We start from the raw sequence: 24,643 nt of genomic DNA, 5'->3' as shown, positions 1-24,643 counted from the left end.
TGGCATCCACCTCTCATAGTCATTACTAGGTATGGGAATCTTTGAGGACCTCACGATTACATCCCATTCCGATTCTTGGGATGACAGTTCGATTTAGAATTGATTCTGATTCAACACCATTCTTAATTCAAACCGACTCCTGCAATAAATTTTCTGGTATAATAATTATCATAAAACCTTTTCAAAACAGGTTACAAAACCTCCTTTTGGTTGCTTACTTACAGTATATTGCTATAGGCACAGCGATGAAGCATGGGGATGACCTTAAACGTCTATTTAAAAATGTATTAAAAATATATATTATATATTATATATATTATAGTATATATATATATGGATATAGATATAGATATATACAGATATATACATATCTATATATATATATATATCTATATATCTATATATATATATATATATATATATCTATAGATCTATATATATATATATATATATATATATATATATATATATATATATATATATATATATATATATATATATAGATCTATAGATCTATATATATATAATTTTTATTTTTTGAAAATTAGGAAACTATTTAGAATTGGAATAAATAATAATTGCGCTAAATTATTTTTTGGAGCTACCCTCCTATTTACTGTTCCGTAGAAGCCTATAACATCTCACTTAGACTAAAAACGATCTCGTAAAAACGAGAGTATTGATTGGCATTGGAGTAAACATCCATTGTTGTCTTGAATGTGACAAACGAACACGTTCTTCGTTTTTCCAGACAAGATTCCAGGTGGTGTTTTTAGTGTTTGGATGAGGAAAAGTACCTTGATCGAAAAAATGTTTTAATATTGTGGAAAACTTAATTCATGTCAGCAATTAAATTTCATGTGATATAAAGTCATTACATGCAAAGTGAAATATGTCAAGCCTTTATTTGTTATAATTTTGATGATCATGGCCGGTCAGGGCCAGCAAGACCTTCTCTGCTGGCCTAACATAACCAGAAATCATGATCATAATTAAAGATACAATTATTTTTTTATTTACTTTCCCTAAATATCTACAAGTATTCATATTCTCTTCATGTCATAGTATGCTTCTTCCAACGCTGTTGTTTTTAGGTTATAGAGTTTCAGAATTCAGCTAGCTTATGTTGCCAACATAAGCGTCGGCTAGCGTGTCTGCTATCCAAGTCAAAGTCCTCCTGGTTGTGTTGCTGCAGCCAGCCGCTAATACACCGATCCCACCTACAACTTTCTTCTTTGCAGTCTCCATTGTTCATTAAACAAATTGCAAAAGATTCACCAACACAGATGTCCAGAATACTGTGGAATTATGAGATGAAAACAGAGCTATTTTGTATTGTATTCAATGGGGTACCGATACTTCTGTTTCACTGGCTACGTCACGCGCATACGTCATCATACAAAGATGTTTTCAACCGGAAGTTTAGCGGGAAATGTAAAATGTCACTTTATAAGTTAACCCGGCCGTATTGGCATGTGTTGCAATGTTAAGATTTCATCATTGATATATAAACTATCAGACTGCGTGGTCGCTAGTAGTAGCTTTCAGTAGGCCTTTAAATTTGAGTTGTGTGCTGGCCTAATATTGTGGCGTGTCATTGTTTGCTATCAGTACTAGGATTGATTTGAACTGATATTAGTTTAGCATCTATCTTATGGATAGATTACAACTAATCATGGCACAAAAGACGTATTATCGTTTTATTTTAGTTTTAGCATGTTGTTGCTAGCCTCGTTTCAGCATCACCATTTAAAAAATGCAAAGACTTGTTTTAAATTTTAGCGTTACCAGGATGCGCAAGTAATGGCGGCACACAGTCTGCGATTACTGTATATGTCGTGGGTGCTGGCCAGTGTGTCCGTGCAATAGTACGTTGTGTAAACCTCACTTCTTGATACCTTAAGAGATGCGCTGGACAATGAGTTGACAGCCCGTGGTGTTTAGCTCATTTGCTAGCACTTCTCCACCCAATTCTCCTGTGTGGTTGCTGGTTTGAGTGCAATGCTGGACTGTGCGGCATGACCACTGTAGGACTAGCCATGTTTTCTTCTCCAGGCAATTCATTATTCAAAAAGGCAATTTCAGCCTCTTGGCTATAATGTGTTTATACATTGTGAGACTGCCATCTACTGACAATGTTGCCGTATGCTGCTCAAAAAATGTTGTTACGTGGTTGTTGTTTTTTGCAAATGTACCATTAATTTGCCTTTCAGTGCTGGAAAATCAGCAAGGCAGCCATTATCGGGCCCAGCAGGGTGGTCCAATAGCGCGGTGAAGTGTTTACGGATGTGATTTGTCCGTGCCCGTTCCCTCCCCTCCATCACATCCCGACACTTAATCTGCCGATGTGCTCGCCTCGCCGTGTCGTGGCTTAAGAGAAATTGCGGCAAAGGTCATGCGGGCGCGTTGGCGACTCGACAGCGGCCGTGCCGGCGTTTGTTGATTCTGATGGATGGCGGCGCTTGGCCCCGCGCGTAAACACGCCGCGGTCACACTCGCATTTGCGATGACGGCCTGAAACCATGGCAACGTGTAGTTAATAAATAGCTGAGCGCAGTAGCCGTGCGCGTCATTTGTGCTCTCTTTCTGTGTGTGTGTGTGTGTGTGTGTGTGTGTGTGTGTGTGTGTGTGTGTGTGTCAAATCCCCCCTCCTTAGGGACACGTCTCTGATGTCTTGTTACATAAAACTTCTGACTTCCTCCCCCAACAACGCCGCCTTCACTGTCTCCGTGTCACGATCAGCAATCCCACTCATGTGTTTGGGCGTGCACGTGCGTGTTGACATTCCCCACCCCGCGTTCCCCCGAGAGGAGACAAGAGGAAAAGTATTCCCACATTCTCTGCGGAGGATCTCGAGTCGTCTGCCATGTTTGCTCCAATTTCTTCCTCCCCCCCGTCTCTCCTTTTTCTTCAAAGATTTCCTCCCTTTTTTTCTTTCCTGGTGTCACGTCGTGCGCACGGCTGCTGATCATTTCCCGCTGTGAGTGGAGATGCTGGCAGAGCGGAGAAGCGCTCCCATCATCTTTTCCCTCACTCTGATGCACAATTGTTGGGCTTTTCATGAATGGGTAGTGCTGTTATTTTCAGACCTCTTATTAAGTACAGCGATGTCATGACTTTTGTAGGATTCTTGTGTTTTTTCTCAGCTAAACATTGCCCGTAACAAACTAGTCCGTTTCTGTCATTCCGCGCAATTGAGTGCCAAACAGTGTTGAGTGCTTTTTTAAAAATTGAGAACAACTGCACCGAAAAAAAAACAATGGGGTCAAAGAAAGTTGCGAGTGCCAACACTTTTGATAAAGAAGGTAACACAGTTGAATTGAAGGCAGAAGACGTAGACAAGTACGACGGTGGCGTCTGCGTGTCTCTAATCCCCGCTTTACTCTCCGCTAATCACTGTTTTGCCAACAACAACTTTCAACATTGAAATGTTAAATGTTCATTTATACTAGGATGGTCAAAGTTAACGCGATATTAACACATTAACTTTAAAGGCCTACTGAAATGAAATGTTCTTATTTAAACGGGGATAGCAGATCCATTCTATGTGTCATACTTGATCATTTCGCCATATTGCCATATTTTTGCTGAAAGGATTTAGTAGAGAACATCGACGATAAAGTTGGCAACTTTTGGTCGCTGATAAAAAAGCCTTGGCTGTAGCGGAAGTAGCGTGACGTCACAGGTTGTGGAGCTCCTCACATCTGCACATTGTTTACAATCATGGCCACCAGCAGCGAGAGCGATTCGGACCGAGAAAGCAACGATTTCCCTTCCCCATTAATTTGAGCGAGGATGAAAGATTTGTGGATGAGGAAAGTGAGAGTGAATTCAGATAGGGAAGATGCTGTGAGAGGCGGGTGGGACCTGATATTCAGCTGGGAATGACTACAAGAGTAAATAAACACAAGACATATATATACTCTATTAGCCACAACACAACCAGGCTTATATTTAATATCCCGCATAACAAACACCTCCCCCCTCCCGTCTATATAACCCACCAATACAAATCAAACACCCGCACAACACACTCAATCCCACAGCCCAAAGTACCGTTCACCTCCACAAAGTTCATACAGCACATATATTTCCCCAAAGTTACGTACGTGACATGCACATAGCGGCACGCACGTACAGGCAAGCCATCAAATGTTTGGAAGCCGCAGCTGCGTACTGCGTTACATATACAAATTAAACAAAATGCTTATGGCAACATTCTGATTGCGTACTCACGGTAGCGCATCTGCATATCCAACTCAAAGTCCTCCTGGTAAGAGTCTCTGTTGTACCAGTTCTCCACAGGCCAATGGTAAACTGTCATCTTTCAGGAATGTAAACAATGAAACACCGGCTACGTGTTTGTGTTGCTGCAGCCGGCCGCTAATACACCGCTTCCCACCTACAGCTTTCTTCCTTGCGTTGTTCATTGAACAAATTGAAAAATATTTACCAACACAGATGTCCACAATACTGTGGAATTTTGCGATGAAAACAGACGACTTAAGCTGGCCACAATGCTGTCGCAAAATGTCCGCTACAATCCGTGACGTCACGCGCAGACGTCATCATACCGAGACGTTTTCAGCAGGATATTTCGCGCAAAATTTAAAATGTGACTTTCTAAGTTAACCCGGCCGTATTGGCATGTGTTGCAATGTTAAGATGTCATCATTGATATATAAACTATCAGACTGCGTGGTCGCTAGTAGTGGCTTTCAGTAGGCCTTTCCAGGAATTCCGTAATAGTATTTCTCAATTCAACATGTTACTGCTTCAACATTTCTCTACCGATTTGAAAAATTTCAACACCAACCATTTCAACTCATTCAGACCATTCAAGTTTTTTACCATTTTCAAAAAAAATACCCCTTTTCTCGAAATTCCCAATTTTTTCTGAAATTCCCATTGAAATCAATGGGACATTTTTCAAAGTTCCACAATTCCCACATTTTTGATCTGATTCAAACCGTTCCAACTTCAAAATATTCAGCCTGTTCAGGAATTGTGTGCTCTACTTAAACAATTCTAAAAAAAAATTCCCGGATTTCCCATAATTCTTTTTTGTTTTTTGCATTTTCCCCATTCAAAATGAATTGGCCATTTTCCAAAATTCCACATTCCCACATTCTTCAACTCATTGAAAGCATTCCACCTTCAACACATTCAACTCATCCTGGACATTCAAACACATTTCCACATTCAACACATTTCCAGGAATTCTTGTTTTGTAACCTATTTCCACCTTTAAGTTCGACTACTCCTTTCACATTTTTCAACCCATTTCATCAACCATCAAAACTCTCCTCATATTCAGGACAAAAACCCAGTTGGTTAAGGAGTTAGAAAAATTCCCGGTTTTCCCGAAATTCCAGAAATTTCTCAATTAAAAACTGTTACTACTTCAACATTTCTTGACCGATTTAAACAATTCCAACACCAACCAATTCAGCTCATTTAGGACATTCATGCTCCTAATCATTTTCAAAAAAATCTGGCTTTTCCCAAAATTCCCAAATTTCCAGGAAGTTCCCATTGAAATGAATGGGACATTTTTCCAAGTTGCACAATTCCCACATTTTTCAAGCTATTGAAAGCATTCCAACACCAACACATTCCACTCATCCTGGACATTCAAACTAACACTTTCCCAAGTTCCAAACCAAATTTCGTTTTCCCTGGAAATTCAAACTCTTCAACAGTCAAACCATTCCAACATTCAAACTATTTCTGCGTTTAAACGATTTCAACGTTTAAACCATCTCTACATGCATCCTACATTCCATTAGCATTTCAGTTCAGCGTCAGCTTTTCAACATTCAAACTATTCTTCCTACATTCTGTCAGCATTTCACTTCAACTTCAGCACTGGAGCATTCACACGCAATTCCTTCAGGATTTGCCTCTTCTAGTTAATAAATGTTGTTGAACTTGGAACACTTAACAGGATTGTTTTGAAATTAGAACAATTTGGAAGTCACATGACTATTGAAGTTCCACTGTTGAATTTTTTGGGACGTCCAACTAAAACCCTCTCTCCTCCATTTGATGTCCTCCCTGCACAGATGCAGTCGTGGCTGGGAACGTTCAACCCGGAGCGAGAGCGACGAAAGGTAATGAATGACCCGTCTGACCGCCGCGTTCCCCGGACGCACACACACACACACACACACAGACACACACACACACACACACACACAAGGGAGCGTGAGGATCAGAGCGTGTGCGGGATTAGCTCCTGCAGTCACGCTGAGCCGGTTTCAAAAAAGCAGCAGGGAGTGATTTGACCTCTTGACTGGCCTCCCGCGCCGAGTGCTTTTGCATGTATATAAATGCGGATGTGCACATAAACCTGTGTTTAAAACGGGAGGTCGGCGAGGCCTCACTTTGACCTGGGTGAATTAGCAGCGTGGAAGGGGGCACAGCGAATAATGTCAATGATTCATTCAGAGGGGAAGAACCTCTAAGGGGCAAAAGTGATTTAGAAAAATAGCTGATAGGTTTTAACGCGGCGTCGCACTCAAGTTTGAACACATTAGGATTCACACGTGCCTCTTAGCCCTTCAACAAGGGCTGCAACCAGAAATTGACTAATTCATTAGAAAAATGCCTAGATTCATATTCTCTTGCTTCAATTAATGGTTTCATTGTAACAAATAAAAATGTATAACATTGGGACCACATGGAGTGCCCGGAATTGAAATAGGCAAACATAGTTTCCGCACGCCCTCTGCAATAGAGCACACATGAGAGCGGTGGTGTGTGGGTCATGTGATCTGTGTATCGACTAACAGCGGATTACCTTTTTTTTCCCACACTCAATAAAAGTGCAATTTCATGTTGATGATGTGCATTTATTTAAAAAAAACAAAGAAGGTTTTGGCAAGCATAAAATAATGTTTCCACTATCTTCCCTAAACTACACATTGAGGCTACAAAGTGTCTTTTATCCGATTACTCGATTATTGAAACCAGGGGTGTCAAGGCCCGCGGACAGGATTTATACGGCCCGCGAGATGAGTTTGCAAAGTATTAAAAATGAGCTGAAATTTGTTAATGAAATAAACTGCTGTTCTAAATGTGTCCACTGGATGTCGCAGTAACAATTCTTTGTGTCCCCTGCCACAAGCAGGCATGACTTCAGAGGGGGCGGAGCTATGTGCCGTGTAGAGAGGCGACACTATTGTGTGTAGACATTACGTAATTATGCTGGGTATTAGTAATAGTAGACACAATGTGGATTGTTACCTTCATGCCTTGATTGTCACAATGTTGTTGGTCATGTAATCTGGGACATTTGTACCCAAAATAATGCTTTTGATAATCTGTATATTTCATGTTCATTTACTGGACGCACATAAATATGATGAAATAATATGTATCCCATTCTAACTTCATGTGAGAGTGAAGGACTAGAGTGCAGTGCAGGATGTATCTTTTTTAGGTACAAGCTGGCTCATTGGATTCCACACTCTCTCCTTTTTCTATTGTGGATCACGGATTTGTATTTGAAACCACCTGGGATACTATATCCTCTTGAAAATGAGAGTCGAGAACACGAAATGGACATTCACAGTGACTTTTATCTCCACGACAATACATCGGCGAAGCACTTTAGCTACAGAGCTAACCTGATAGCATCATGCTTAACTGCAGATAGAAACAAAATAAATAAGCCCCTGACTGGAAGGATAGACAGAAGATCAACAATACTATTAAACCATGGACATGTAACTACACGGTTAATGCTTTCCAGCCTGGCGAAGATTAACAATGCTGTTGCTAACGACGCCATTGAAGCTAACTTAGCTACGGGACCTCACAGAGCTATGCTAAAAACATTAGTGCTACACCTACGCCAGCCAGCCCTCATCTGCTCATCAACACCCGTGCTCACCTGCTTTCCAGCGATCGACGGTGCGACGAAGGACTTCACCCGATCACTGATGCGGTTGGCGGCTAGCGTCGGCTAGCGCATCTGCTATCCAAGTCAAAGTCCTCCTGGTTGTGTTGCTGCAGCCAGCCGCTAATACACCGATCCCACCTACAACTTTCTTCTTTGCAGTCTTCATTGTTCATTAAACAAATTGCAAAAGATTCACCAACACAGATGTCCAGAATACTGTGGAATTTTGCGATGAAAACAGAGCTTTTTGTATTGGACCCAATGGTGTCCGAATACTTCCGCTTCAACCATCGACGTCACGCGCATACGTCATCATACATAGACCTTTTCAAGCGGAAGTTTAGCGGGAAATGTAAAATGTCACTTTATAAGTTAACCCGGCCGTATTGGCATGTGTTGCAATGTTAAGATGTCATCATTGATATATAAACTATCAGACTGCGTGGTCGCTAGTAGTGGCTTTCAGTAGGCCTTTAATTACATTTGTGTGCGCCCCCTGTGGGTTGCTTCCAAAGAATCCTTGAAGTTTTATCATCAACGTCAAAGGAATTATTGACAATTACTTGTACAATAAATACATTATTAATGAGATGTATTCTTCGATATTACACTCATTTGCTAAGAAGCCAATGGTTTGTTTTTCACCTGCAGTACATTAGATGGCTTTTAGCATCTTTAATGCAAAAAAAGTGTCAAAGTGTCCGCCGCATGCATTATTTTTTCTGAAGACGGCCCTCGGTGCCCTGCCCTGTACTCAACTCTGCTACTAAGTGAAGCCTTTTCAATGCAAAGTGTCCTCTTGTGGTTAGCGCCACCCGTCTGTCCTCACGCCCTACTTTCTCTTGCATGGCTGCTCCCTCCCTCGCCCTGCAGGGTGAAGGCGGGAGTGAGGGCAGGTCTAGGGTTAAGGTTATGTAAATGCTGCCCCTAAGTGGCAGTTGTAATTACTGCACGCTCAACCGTGCTGCGTGTCAACACGAGCACACAAACTACTCCGCGTAGGTCATCGTGCAAATAAGTTGGCGCTGGTTCCTTTTTTTTTGTTGTCACGTTCTCGCCTTCACCCCCCCCCCCTTCTCTTTCTCCACAAAACACACACTCGACCTACAGCGCGACCCCCACCCCACCCACCCCACCCCCCCCCCACTCCCCACGCCCATCCCTTCCTCCGCCTCTGTCACTCTTGTACTCGCAACCCGGCATGAATAAACCAGCACACCAGGTTCATGCGCATGAATATTTATGAGGATTTATGCACGCGCTGCGACGCTTTAAAACAACAACAACAGCTCCACCGATTGCGCTTGCCAAGACGGCGGGCCTCGCTACGTGCGTGCGTGCATGTGAGTGTGTGTGCGTGCATGTGAGTGTGTGTGTGTGTGTGTGTGTGTGTGTGTGTGTGCCAGCAGGTGTAAACTAGAGAAAGTGATTCCGGCTGGGCGCACCGGTCTCTGGCGATTTCCGTTTCACGTCAACACGTCGCCGCTTCGGGTGTTTTTGTTTCTCTCTGAATCAGCCTGCCACCCCCTTCCTCCTCTCTCTCCATATGTGTGTGTGTGTGTGTGTGTGTGTGTGTGTGTGTGTGTGTGTGTGTGTGTCAGGCAGGAGCGATGACGTACATAACAAGTGTCGGCAGTTATCTGGGCCGTCAGTCACATGGCCGCCGCACATCTGTGTGTGTCTTGACTGATTTGTTTGAGGTCACGCTTGAGCACACACACACACACACACACACACACACACACACACACACACACACACACACACACACGCACACACACGCTCACACAACAGGTCAGCAAAAGGATATTCAGCAGGGGCTATTTAAGTGTCACACACACACACACACACACACACACACACACACACACACACACACACGCACACACACGCTCACACAACAGGTCAGCAAAAGGATATTCAGCAGGGGCTATTTAAGTGTCACACACACACACACACAGCGTGAGTGCCCACCCAGCAGCACAGTCCCACAGGAAAAAAGGCTGGCCGTGCAAACGAGCACCTCGTTGGTGTTGGCTGTGCTCGTTATCTTCCCTGGGAATTTTGCTCCCCGATCCACGCTGACTTTGCCTGGAGCGAGGACGCAAATGCGAACCGTGTCACGCAGGCTAGGCGATGCACAGCGTAATGTTCTCTGGTCCGTCAAATGCGTTCTTTTTAAAGGTAGCGCTGGAACGCTGGTATTTTTAAAACAACCTTTTGTCCACATGAAAAGCACATTCTGGGATCACTGAGTTTACTCGAAGTCATTCTTGATAAACCACATTGACACACAAAAACCCCCACCAGAAAAGGCTGTAATATGCATGCCAGGCCACCAGTTGGCAATGTCAGTATAAAAGAATGCTAGTGATGTTGTACGGTTTCATCATTTATTTATCATTTACTGCTGTTAATGTGTTTGCTCCGATCAAAATTGTGTCACAAATTCAAGGAAAAGATGCAAATGAAAAAAATGTCAGATCGTAATGACGTGTGAGTAAACATTTAACATCACTTTTACCTTTATTAAATATCAGCTAGGGCTGCAATGAATAGTCGACATGAAATACTTTGATTATAAAAATTAATCAACAAAGATTTGTTATTGTCAGCAAGTCACTTCACAAAAAATGTAATTGATGGACCACCAGGAATTTTAATGTTTACACTTTATTAAATAACCCCTAACAGTACTAGATAGTATACAACTACTTTTTGCACTGAATATTAACAGGACATCTTGCACTTTAAGTCTGTTCATTTATTTTTCACTGGCATATACTTTGTGGAATAAAGTAAAGTAGGGCTGGGCGTTATGGCCTTTTATTAATATCTCCATATGTTTAGTCCATGTCACGATACACCATATATATGTGGATATGTTTAGTCCATGTCACCATACACCATATATATGTGGATATGTTTAGTCCATGTCACCATACACCATATATATGTGGATATGTTTAGTCCATGTCACCGTACACCATATATATGTGGATATGTTTAGTCCATGTCACCATACACCATATATATGTGGATATGTTTAGTCCATGTCACCATACACCATATATATGTGGGTATGTTTAGTCCATGTCACCATACACCATATATATGTGGATATGTTTAGTCCATGTCACCATACACCATATATATGTGGATATGTTTAGTCCATGTCACGATACACCATATATATGTGGATATGTTTAGTCCATGTCACCATACACCATATATATGTGGATATGTTTAGTCCATGTCACGATACACCATATATATGTGGATATGTTTAGTCCATGTCACCATACACCATATATATGTGGATATGTTTAGTCCATGTCACCATACACCATATATATGTGGATATGTTTAGTCCATGTCACCATACACCATATATATGTGGATATGTTTAGTCCATGTCACCATACACCATATATATGTGGATATGTTTAGTCCATGTCACGATACACCATATATATGTGGATATGTTTAGTCCATGTCACCATACACCATATATATGTGGATATGTTTAGTCCATGTCACCATACACCATATATATGTGGATATGTTTAGTCCATGTCACCATACACCATATATATGTGGATATGTTTAGTCCATGTCACCATACACCATATATATGTGGGTATGTTTAGTCCATGTCACCATACACCATATATATCTAGCCTTGAATGAACACTTGATGCATATAATCCCAGCAGTATGATGATTCTATGTGTCTACATTCAAACATTCTTCTTCATACTGCATTAATATATGCTACTTTTAAACTTTCATGCAGAGAGGGAAATCCCAACTAAAAGTGTATTTATGAAACAGTTATTAAGCAGTGGCACAAACATTCATGTCATTTCAAAACAGAAAGTGCAAGATTGTCAGAGACATTTTAAAACAAGCTATTAGTGCACTTTTGTGCATGATGTCACTAAGATGACATATCAAAACAACACTAAATTAAAGTGCACTTTTTGTACAGAACGCCACTACAATAGTTTAAAACAAATAAAGTGCACTTTTGTGCATGATGTCACACAAGATATTTCAATAAGTGCCACATAAAAATGAGCTGCATATCAAATAGTGTATGTCCTTCACTATGTGGTAGGTTCCTGCGGACGTTATCTCCTTCTGTTGTTGACTATTTGTTTCATACGGTGTTGATGTGGAAATGGTTGCTTGGGCATTTTGTGGGTGTGGCACCGAACGAAGATGTTGACATGCGGAGTTTCAAGCACTCTTCATTCTCTAGCGGGTGACTTTTCAAATGATGCTACATATTAGCAGTGCTGCTACTTTTTGTAGCCACGCTTTTGCCGCATACTTGACATATTACAGTTGTCTGGTTTTTCTTGGAATGAATTCTTCCTTCATTTGTTACCAGATTCGCACCTTCTCTCTCTCTCATATAACACTCGCACCTCTCCGCTAGCATCACAGCTAACTTTACCCATGCCGCTACCTGTCTGCTCCACGAGAGCGTATGACATTGCACGCGTGACAGTATGTGACGTATGTAAGAAGGTGCGCTTATTTTATGTCTCTGTGAGAAGGAGAGACAAGAAAGAGTGAGTGTAGTGTAATGCCTGCAGCTAAAAGCGTGAGAATGTATACTCCAATATCACCATATAGTCATTTTCTATATCGCACAGAGACAAACCCGCGATATATCCAGTACATTGGATACATCGCCCAGCCCTAAAGTAAAGCAATTTTTGTTTATTTTGTTACGAGTGAATTCACTATAACAGTTAAAATGGGGTTGTCAAATTATTAATATTTTCCTCAGATTAATCACATTTTGTAATTTCGATTAATCATGATTAATCACAAATATTTGCACATGAATGCAGTTTTTATTTCTTAAAATGTCCCCTGTGGACGTTTTTAAAAGTATTTACTTGATTGCATGTCCTTGATTTGCACAATACTTGGTAACAGTTTAGCGGTTGAGGTGAAAGAGCTTGTACGGTCAAAATAATTTGCACCATTAATCTGAGTCTGTTCATGATTAATGCAATTTCTTTTGTGATTAATCACATGAGGTAACTTTCTCAAATGGACTATTATAATGTCTAGTTGCAGACTCAACCGTCAAACTGTACCAAGGATCATAAGTATTAATTGCTTGACGAGTCCGCTAATCGAATAAAATAATCGTTGACTATTAAAATAATGCTTAGTTGCAGACCTCGTATCAGGTATGCAAAAAGTGTAACTGGGACTTTAAAGGCCTACTGAAAGCCACTACTACCGACCACGCAGTCTGATAGTTTATATATCAATGATGAAATCTTAACATTGCAACACATGCCAATACGGCCGGGTTAACTTATAAAGTGACATTTTAAATTCGCCGCTAAACTTCCGGTTCGAAACGCCTCTGAGGATGACGTATGCGCGTGACGTAGCCCGCCGAACACGGGTATGCCTTCCACATTGAAGCCAATACGAAAAAGCTCTGTTTTCATTTCATAATTCCACAGTATTCTGGACATCTGTGTTCGTGAATCTGTTGCAATCATGTTCATTGCATTATGGAGAAGGAAGCTGAGCAAGCAAAGAAGAAAGTTGTCGGTGCGAAATGGACGTATTTTTCGAACGTAGTCAGCCACAACAGTACACAGCCGGCGCTTCTTTGTTTACATTCCCGGAAGATGCAGTCAAGATGGAAGAACTCGGATAACAGAGACTCTAACCAGGAGGGCTTTTGACTTCGATACACAGACGCCTGTAGAGAACTGGGACAACACAGACTCTTACCAGGATTACTTTGATTTGGATGACAAAGACGCAGACGTGCTACTGTGAGTATGCAGCTTTGGCTTCTAAACATTTGATCGCTTGACCGTATGTGCGCAACTTTTTTTTGCGTATGTACGTAACTTTTTTAAAATATATAAGCTTTATGAACCTTGGGTTAGGTGAACGGTCTTTTGGGCTGAGTGATTGTGTGTGTTGATCAGGTGTTTGAATTGTATTGGCATGTTCTATGGAGCTAGGAGCTAGCAGAGGAGCTAGGAGCTAGCATAACAAACACGCAGGTGTTATTATGCAGGATTAATTTGTGGCATATTAAATATAAGCCTGGTTGTTTTGTGGCTAATAGAGTATATATATGTCTTGTGTTTATTTACTGTTGTAGTCATTCCCAGCTGAATATCAGGTCACACCCGCCTCTCACAGCATCTTCCCTATCTGAATAGCTTCAACTCCCCACTAGTCCTTCACTTGCACTTTACTCATCCACAAATCTTTCATCCTCGCTCAAATTAATGGGGAAATTGTCGCTTTCTTGGTCCGAATCTCTCTCACTTCATGCGGCCATCATTGTAAACAATAGGGAACTTTGCGTATATGTTCAACTGACTACGTCACGCTACTTCTGGTAGGGGCAAGCCTTTTTTTTATCAGATACCAAAAGTTGCAATCTTTATCGTCGTTGTTCTCTACTAAATCCTTTCAGCAAAAATATGGCAATATCGCGAAATGATCAAGTATGACACATAGAATAGATCTGCTATCCCCGTTTAAATAAAAAAAAATCATTTCAGTAGGCCTTTAAGTTTTAGGTTGAAGGTTTTTTGGGTAAAGATGGTTCTTTAGCTTCTACTTTGTCCTTCAGCGTGGCCCAGACCAGATATCAGAACATGATTCAAACACTATTTCACATACATGGTCGCCAATACCTGAAAGCAAGCCATTGGTGATCACCTCAAGTCTAAACAGGTCTGTTTTAAAAATCAACCCGCTTGGTCTCAGCGGGCCTTTTAGACAGGATGAGTGCTTTTGACAACACACATCAGCCCTGCAGCTAGTATGTAATCAGCATTAGTGCTCGCTCAGCTGTGTCCTTTTATTGTTTCCGTGGTTGCACTTGGACAATTTCCATTTTCCGCTGCTGCTATTGTTGTTGTTGTTTTCCTCACAAGAGTCCTCGTCCCTGTTGTCAGACTTGTTTGACATGGAAGGGAGACCTTGGAGACCGCAGCTGCGAAAACAACTTTAGAAAGGAGACAAGAGCGTCTGCAAAACTTTCTGGCAGATTGCAAGAAGGGGGCACTTTTTTGTGCTGTGAGAACAGCAGCAGATTTGTAGAATTAATATCAATGATGTACATGTTACGTATCAACTACTTATTTAACGGTGTAATAAGAACTACAAAAAATAGGGAATTGCAAAATAAATAAATAAAACATGGTTTCCAAAAAGTCCTAAAGGGGTCACAGTGTTTCCCATAAACTGCCAAGATACCTGTGGCGGTGGGGGCGTGGCTATGGGCGTGGTCACCATGACATCATCGAGTAATTTGCATAATTTACTACAATGATATGATTTTCTCTAAAAAGGCTCAAAAAAGGTATACTTACTAATTAATAGTAACTGTTTTGTTTTAAACATCCATCCATCCATTTTACAATATAATTACAACACTTTATGTACATATTTATATACAGATTTGAACAATAAGTTATTCACTGAAATATATGTATTAATTGTGGTTCTTACAAAAAATATATCTTATAAAATATAAATGCTAAAATGTCTCTTAAAGCTCTGCCCCTTTAATTAGTGCATACTAAATCATTTAACTTTAGCCTGCTACTACAAGCATATTATTTACCAGCAACATAAAGTGAAACAGAGGCAGAGGTGTCCTGCCACAGTCAGTAACAAATAAACAGAAAACAGTAGTGGTCAAATACAAATAAGGCAACAAGAGAAGTATCCTACACTTCTCTTTTGTAAAGTAAATGTGAACAGCCTATATGGGCATCTACATCAACTATATGATCATCTACATCTACATCTACATCAACTATATGATTTGCCTGAGAAGCTGGACAGGACAAAAAAAAAAAAAAAAAAATATTTTTATTTTATTTGTGGCAGACGTAATTCTTTCGTGGCGGACCGCCACAAATAAATGAATGTGTGGGAAACACTGTAGTCTGCTAGGAGTGGACCTGGCCTATGATGGCATCCCTCCGACACGCCATAGACCAGGGGTGTCCAAAGTGCGGCCCGGGGGCCATTTGCAGCCCGCAGCTAATTGTTTAGCGGCCCGCCACACATTCTGGAAATGCTATTGCAAAAATGCAAAAATCATTTAAAAAAGTGTAATGAGGTGAATTGTAACTAAAAAAAGTTGCAATGTTGACACAAAATTGCCATGCAGGCTTTTTTTTTCTTTTGTCTATCTTTATTTTTTATTTTTTTGCCATTGCTCCCAAAAAAAAAATCAATGTTATAATGAATTATTGACCTATTCAAGGCTCCAATTATTTGAAATATTTCACTTTAAGTTTTATGTGGTAAATATTGCATATATTGTGTGGTTGCCATACAAAAACATCAACATTTTATTTGACAAAAGAGCATAAAACAAACAAAATGATAGTTCAAATGTAAAATGGACAGATATATCTGAAGTTGAGCTCCTAATTTAAGTGTTGAAAGTAAAAAAAACCAAATAAAAATGTATCACTTTCTGAGTGGGGCACCTTTTGGATCCCAAATATATTTAGTGGGATTTTATTGATCTTTTCACTGTGATTACTCAAAAATAATAATGAATTAAAATCAATGGTGTCCTGCATTATTGATATTTTTAAGGCTCTAATTACTTCACATCAAACATTGCTTTCTGAATGTTTTGGGCAGTGGGGGAAATACTGCATATTTCACTTTTATTATAAAAAACTAAGTTGTCTTTGACACAAAAGGCATTTTTGTTTTTTTAAACTTTATATCACCCTGAAGTTGATATACTGTACAGATTTACTGTAAGCGTTGAATAAATAAAAAAATAATAATTTGACTTGTTTTTAACATTTTAATGACTTAGACCCTTTATGGTCCCTGGGAGCCCTAAAGGTAAAAAACAAAGACAATCCATATATTTTGTTATGGTTTGAAAATGAACAATATGAAAATGTCCCCCGCATGCTTGAATTTTTCCGTGTGCGGCCCTCAGTGGAAAAAGTTTGGACACCCCCGCCATGGACGTTCCGTGCAGTGCGCAGCAGATGATTCCCATCTAGCATGTGTCATTAACGGCAGGACTGCTGCGCCCCGCCTCACATAATTGTGCTTTCGTTCCCCCTTTTGCTTCAGGGGTCTGCGCTTTGATTAAAAACACGAGGCTCTTTAGCCGCACTACTCCTCCTTTCTTTTGCTTCCTGTCTGTAAGCGCGGTGGAATTCCTCAAATGCTTGTAACTGCACCTCGGTTCAAATGTGATATCCTGGCTGGGCTGTGTGCTTTCTGGAAGCTTCCGCCCTCCCCCTCCCTCCCCCCCCCCCCATGCACTGGAGGCTCACTGGTGCTGACATTCCCGCAATGTCCTCCATCACGTCGGATCCGTCAGCCTTGTGGTTTGCCCTTTCAGTCGGCCGATGAGACATTCCTGCCGGGGCGTGCACGTAAGCGTACGCACGCTGGCGATGATGTCACGGCTCCACGCTAACAGGCCTAAGCTTTGTGTCGGGGCCCCTCGGGGGTCACGCCGTGGCGTTCCCCGCCGAGCACGCATATGTTTCTCCGCGGAAACTTGGCGTTTAAATACTTCCCACCGGCACACACGCCAGTGAGGAGATAAAACGCCACCACGGCGAGGATCTTGTGATTTTCCTTTGGATTGTTTTGCAAAGCCTGCGTCGGGAGCTGGCGAGCAGCCCCCCCCCATGCAGGGTCTTCCTGGTGACTAATTAATTTCCAGCATGTGGGAGTAGAGGCCAAGAGCTCGTGAGCCTCCTTCCTGCCACTGGCTGCGTGCGGTTTTGCGAGGGGGAGGAGGGAGGGAGGGAGGGAGGGAGGGAGGCTTCGCTCTGGCTGCGCCCCCCCCAGCCTGCGGGGAAGAAATGGAGGGAAGGAGGGGCGCGGGGGCGCAGGGGGGGGTGAGCTTTTGACGAGCAGAGCGCAGAAAATCGATCCGGGGGCCTCACTTCTCAGCCTCGCTTCTCAGCCTCTTTCCGGACGCGAGAGTCCTCCTCTCCCGGGAATGAGATAACAGCTTGTAAAAGCCCTCCACCCGTGGCCAGGCGCTGCCTCCCCTCCTCCACTCTGCCGCCATCGCTCCTTCCCTGCTCGCTTGTCCACCAGATATTGAATTCATCCCTTTCCAATTACGTATTGGCTTTCGCTTTAATTGGACGCCCCACAACGCTGTGGATATTGCATATTATCAGCACGTTAATATTTTATTAGATTTTAATTGGCCTTTGTTGTTTGCCTCAGCGCACCACCGTGTGCCATTGTGTGGACAAAACAATCGCTCCTTTCACGCTGCCCTCAAAAGAGAGCAGTCTTTTTTCCTGTCGCGCTGGCAATTTTCCTGCTTCGGAGGGAGCCGGAACCGAGGCAGGAGGGGGGCTCTGTGTAAAAGGCAAATAAATATGTGAAAAGCTCCTTTCACACTGCGGATGAAAGCTGGTGATTTGTCACCGAGCACCAACATATTTGGTGACAGGACAGCCTGTGTGAAAGGGATTAGCGGAAAGCCGGGACGGGGTCTTGAAGTTTAACACTCGTTTCTCTCACTCTGTTGTGTGGAAAGTAATTGTTGCTGTCGACAAGTGTCCATCTTGACAAGACATGTGCTGTGCGGCTCCTCTGCTTTCTGTGTAAAAAGCACCGTCGGACATTGTGGAGATGCTTTTAGGGCTCTGGTCCAGCAACTTTGCTGTGTAAAAAGCACCGTCGGACATTGTGGAGATGCTGTTAGGGCTCTGGTCCAGCAACTTTGCTGTGTAAAAACGCAATTTTTCCCATGTTTCTAGACAGTATGAAATCCTGGTTGACTCATGAATTTGACGACTTCTGGGGTAGTTTCAGTGGTCAGATGTTGCCTGTGTGAAAGGAAATTGTAGAAAGGTGGGGCAGGGATGTGGATTTCAAGACCCTAAACTCACTTCACCTTGACTGTTGAAAACAATCGTCACCGTCAGACAATTATTATCTGTTGTCGTCATGCATGTAATTACTTGATTGTAGGATTGTGTGCAATGCTCTGAATAATCTGGGTTCTGTGTAAAAGGCACCAGCGGACAAATACATTCCAGATATATTGTTAGGGCTCTGATCCAGCAACTTTGCTGTGTAAAAAGCCTTTTCCCCCATGTTCCTGGGCAGTATGAAAGCCTGGTTGTCTAATGAATTGGATGACTTCTGGGTAGTAACAGAGGTGGGATGTTGCCTGTGTGAAAGGAAATTGTAGAAAACTGGAGCAGGGATGTGAAATTCTAAACCCAAAACTCACTTCTTCTGCACTGTTGTATTAAAAACAATTATCGCTGTCAGACAAGTATTATTTGTTGTCGTCATGCATGTAATTACTTGATTGTAGGATTGTGTGCAATGCTCTGAATAATCTGGGTTCTGTGTAAAAGGCACTAGTGGATAAATTACATTCTGGAGCTAATTTTATAGACCTCTGGTGCAACATCTTTGCTGTGTGAACAGCCTTTTCCCATGTTACTGGGCTGTATGAAACCATGAAAGTGATGCCTTCTGGGTTAGGATCAAAGGTGGGATGTTGCCTGTGTGAAAGGAATTTGTAAAGCACTTGGACAGGGGATGTAAAATACAAGAGTCTCACTTCTCCTGCTCTATTGTGTTGAAAACAATTGTTAAGTATTATCTTTTGTCACTAAGATGGTGTATTGCGGTGTGAATAATCTGGGTTCTGTGTAAAAGTCAAAGGCTAATAAATATGTTATGCCGTCACTAGTCTTTACTGATATGGCAACGTTTCTGGATCTTGGTGTGACAAGCTACTTCACACTTTCGGGAATCAAAATTTGAGGAGTTTTATGAGAGGCAGGACGCGGCAGATGTGTGAAAGGGTATTTGGTCTTGGAAGTTTAACACTTGCCTTGTGTTGAAAGCCAATGTCACTCTCTGAACAGTATTTACACGCCATACTGGATGATTATCCAAGTGTGTGATGCCATTTCGCTGCGTGTAAGCGCACCTGCTTGTGGCGACTATAGGTGTTCTGTGTAAAAGGCACAAGAGAATAAATACGTCTGTCAATTTTCTGGATATCTGCGTAAAAGGCTTCTTTCCCATTACCTATGGAAGTCAGAAACACGTCTACTACCAAATGCTGCGGCTTCTGTGGTAGTAAGAGAGGTGTTTCAAACAGATAATGTTGCTTTACAACAAATATTTTCTATATGAAATTGAGGGCCGGCATGTTTTGTGTAAAAAGGCACCGGTCAGCTCGACTGTTTTACGGCTCCAATGCCGCAATTTAGCCACATCGTTGTGTGAAAGAGGAGCTGTCGTCATAAAGCATCTGTGCTGCTCTGCAGGTGTCCCTGGCCGAGGAAATCAAGCCGCTGAAGTGGTATCCGTCTGTTTACCTGCTGGTGTCTATCTTCCCGCTCATCAACAGGTAGGACATAAACGTGTGACTTATATACCACTCTCTTCTTTTATTTGCATCTTGGCTTATCTTTTTGCCTCCCCCTCTTCCTCCTCCTCCTCCTCCTCTTACTCTCGCTTATCGGGACTCTTAGACGCTCTCACTGTTAGCGGCCTGTGCGCTTGCATATTTGTGTGTGTGTGTGTGTGTGTGTGTGTGTGTGTGTGTGTGTGTGTGTGTGTGTGTGTGTGTGTGTGCGTGTGTGTGCATGGAGCATTTTATTGGCTTTTTAAAGTCGGGGCTTTGTCAGGCGAGGGTTGGCGGCGAGGAGGCGGGTGGTCCAGTAAATGATAACCTCGGCCCTGTTATTACTTCTCTCCCCCCCCCCCCCCCCCTTCTAACCCTCATGTCCTCTATACTCCATCTTTTCGCCCGCCATCGACTCCCCCCGCCCCCCCCACTCCACACCTCCCTGCTCTCATTCCATGTAGAGCGGGTGTGATTGACAGGTCAGGGTTACTAAGTGATTAGCTGCGGCGGCTCTGCTTGTCGCCACGGCGATGTCGGCGGAGACAAAGGTCAATTACAGGGTCAACGTCTCTCAAAGGCTTGCCTCCAGCGCCGCTTCCCCCCACCCCCCCACAACCCTTCCTGCCCTTCTCCTCCCACTCCTTAACCTCTCCATCCATTCCAATCCCGCGCGTTCCGTCCTCGCCGCCCCCCACGCGAGCTGTCAGCTGAATGAGATGACAAACTGCATCCTGTGGAAAACCCAAATTGCCCAGCCCTCTCCTTTCTCTCCCTTTTTCCCTTCTGAAATGTCCCTTTCCCTTCTCTCCCTCAAAATTGTGCATTTTGACCGCGTGACTTGCCTGTGTGAAAAGCACCGCCATGTAACAGAGCAGCTGTGTGAAATGTCATCATGCACTGTAAGTTGTATGTTAAGTGATGTGCCGCGATAGGAACAAGACCTGCCGTGCTGTGCTTTTATTCATCACACCTTACCAAGCGCTGGCTGGCGTCGCCCATCTTAAAAATCTCTCAGTTGCCACAATAATGTATTTAAGGCGTCTAGCTTTGATGCTGGAATTTAGACTTGCAGTTAAAAATGCTTCCAGTAAGCCCAACTGGGAACACGTTGTTTTGTGTCTCTGTAGCTTCAACGCTAATGAGCTATGTTTGAGTGTGTGTGTCAAAGCGCTGTTGTGTACTTTGTACATGCACACTGTAACTCTGCACTTGTCCAATGAAATGGACGCCACATATCACAAAAAACAATGTAACATCAAGGAGTGGGGCAGGAGGACGCTAGCAACTAGCATAGCTACTGTATGTGTGCTACAAAACAACATTATACTAGGTCAGCCTATTCGCTGAAGATAAAGAATATTATAAAATGTTATAGTTGCTTCTGTCGCCGTCGTGATCCTGTCAAAGATCTACGTCTATGTTGAGCACGTCTTTTGCAATTGTTCGCCTAATTGACGACTATTTTGCTTATTAGCCTGCTTCGTCGCCGGTGAACAGTCAGTACATGTCCATGCACTTAATTAGTCCAACTCTAAATATGCATAATACGATCCATGGAAACACCTTCATCTGATCGGTTTTGGCCTTTGAAAAGTAGGACTAGCCACCTGAATTATGCCATTGAAAAGCAGACCCCATGAGTGGGTGTGTGCCGCCGGAGGGGACCCTTCACTTGGCACATGCGCCAGTCTCAACGCGCGGGTATAACCCGGAAGCAGATACTTTTCAATAAAAACATAGGCAATAACTGGAATGCAAAGGAGAGTGTTTAAAAAGGCTTCACATATTAAAAGAACGTAACATTTTCAAGTGCATCAATGGAAGGAAAAAAGAAACCGAGATTTATTTAAGAAAGTAGCGAAAGAAATGTACAACGTCGGCTTCAATTGGACTCCCGAACGAAATATGAAAGAGATGAAAGAGAATGTAGCAGGTATATTACAACGCAAAGAATAAAGTTATAAGTTGAAGTTCTTACAATCGTCACACATAAAGAGTACACAAACTTCTCCACGCTGCATTTGTGCACTCCAGACTGATTAGAAAGAACAACTGGCAAGATTTTACACAACAAGAGCAACTCTCATCTGAAAACGTATCGACTGGCGCACAAACGCTCTCTTCGGATTTAAAACTCCTTTCGTCAATCCACAGATCTTATTGAATGAACTTCGAGACTTTGGAAAGTTTTGTTTCTATGATTTTACTGTCTGAAAATTCCTTCCAAACAACTTTCTCCCGCCAGTCTTTCTTTGGTCCTGCATCCAATCAATCAATTCCTTTATTGTCATTGTCATAACAACACTCAAGTCATACATGTCAACAAGATTTTATTTTAGCTTTCGCTTGCAGCATAGAAACTGCGTTGATGTGCAGGTTGACCATAGTTTACATTTAGCATTGTCAAGAAGATCACAATAAGAGGGTTTGGGGTGTGAACAGTCAGACATTCTTGGTAGTAGTGTCTTGTTCGTAGCACAATCTAAGATCATTTCTCAATGCTGTCTACTATTTAACATCAACGTAGCCTTTAAGAGACGTCATATTTGTCATCTGTGCCAATATTACAGCGGACATCAGGTCCAACAGAGCTAGGCTGTTGACGCAGATGCCTTGTTTTGGTGTGACGTCATAGGTCAACCGGAAAAGCAATACATTTAACTGCGCTACAAGGTAATAAGCGCACCCCAGTGTACGGGAGCCACACGGCTTATGACCAATAGTCAGTCGCACTAGAGAGTGTGCATGGATACTGGGACTTCTCAAGTAGGTGTGAAAAACCCCCAAATCTGACTAATTCAGTGCTATGAAAGGTAGACAATCTGGCGACTAAAGAGTAATGGAGAGTGTTTTTGGGGGTTACTTATTTTTTGGAACTAAAAATATCTGTATTACAGATGAGAGCAAACCAATCAGAGTGTGCTGTTCAGTATCTTGTTCAGTATCGTGTTCAGTATCGTGTTCAGTATCGTGTTCAGTATCGTGGCCACTGATTGGTTCAGCCGAGGGCAGCATTACTATATTGGATTGTTATTTCATGCCTAGGCCACTCCAATAATGTTGAAAAACAGTATTTTAATTGTTTAAAGCTCTAGCTTGAAAGTATTTGATTTATAATGAACAATCCCTGCTTTGCAGGATTTCATTTACCACGGTGAGATTGTGAAACAACCAGCAGTGATAAACGAGGGTTTATTGTCATCACTTTGTCACAGCAAATGATGCTTGCTTTGATGTTTTATGTAGAAGTTGAAAGTACAAGTAAAAACCAGCCTGTACAGCTTTGACGTGTGTAGCTAACTGGCTGATAGTTGGCTTTATTTTAGGATGTGTAGCAAAGCCTCTTTTTTTACATTCATTTTTTTAACAAAGCCGTTTAATGTGAAGTGTTGGGGGGTATCCCCCAGAGCGGGCTCATCTAACTAAAAACGGGTCAGAAGCGTAATGACTAGAGATGTCCGATATTATCGGCCGATAAATGCTTTAAAATGTAATATCGGAAATTATCGGTATCGGTTTCAAAAAGTAAAATGTATGACTTTTTAAAAGGCCGCTGTGTACACGGCCGTAGGGAGAAGTACAGAGCGCCAATAAACCTTAAAGGCACTGCCTTTGCATGCCGGCCCAGTCACATAATATCTACGACTTTTCACACACACACAAGTGAATGCAAGGCATACTTGGTCAACAGCCATACAGGTCACACTGAGGGTGACCGTATAAACAAGTTGAACACAGTTACAAATATGCGCCACACTGTGAACCCACACCAAACAAGAATGACAAACACATTTCGGGAGAACATCCGCACCGTAACACAACATAAACACAACAGAACAAATACCCAGAACCCCTTGCAGCACTAACTCTTCCGGGACGCTACAATATACACCCCCGCTACTCAACCTCCTCATGCTCTCTCAGGGAGAGCATGTCCCAAATTCCAAGCTGCTGTTTTGAGGCATGTTAAAAAAAAGAATGCACTTTGTGACTTCAATAATAAATATGGCAGTGCCATGTTGGCACTTTTTTACATAACTTGAGTTGATTTATTTTGGAAAACCTTGTTACATTGTTGAATGCATCACAACAAAATGAGGCATAATAATGTGTTCATTCCCCCACTGTATATATCTGTATCGCTTGATATCGGAATTGGTAATCAAGAGTTGGACAATATGGGAATATTGGATATCGTCAAAAAAGCCATTATCGGACATGTCTAGTTATGACGTTCTCGAAGAAGGACATTTCTCCTTCATCATATCTTGATACTTCAAAAGTGAGCGTGTCAGGGCCATTTCCTTTAAAGGTGGAGCAAATAA

At 42.2% G+C, this 24,643-nt stretch overlaps 1 protein-coding gene across 3 annotated transcripts in view; it reads left to right on the top strand.

Annotated features, from left to right (window-relative positions):
* si:dkey-100n23.5 overlaps positions 1 to 24,643 on the top strand; it is a 178,324-nt gene that overhangs the window by 78,490 nt on the left and 75,191 nt on the right. For all 3 annotated transcript variants that reach the window (XM_062061738.1, XM_062061737.1, XM_062061739.1), the window contains exons 10-11: positions 6,066 to 6,113; positions 20,236 to 20,318. In XM_062061738.1, the coding sequence (XP_061917722.1) occupies positions 6,066 to 6,113; positions 20,236 to 20,318 (131 nt within the window). The remainder of the gene's footprint in view (positions 1 to 6,065; positions 6,114 to 20,235; positions 20,319 to 24,643) is intronic.

The sequence above is a fragment of the Entelurus aequoreus genome, linkage group LG10 (genome assembly GCF_033978785.1).
Source record: "Entelurus aequoreus isolate RoL-2023_Sb linkage group LG10, RoL_Eaeq_v1.1, whole genome shotgun sequence".
Lineage (NCBI taxonomy): Eukaryota > Metazoa > Chordata > Actinopteri > Syngnathiformes > Syngnathidae > Entelurus > Entelurus aequoreus.
Note: the sequence above shows the minus strand (reverse complement) of the source record. Positions and strands in the feature narration are given on the sequence as shown.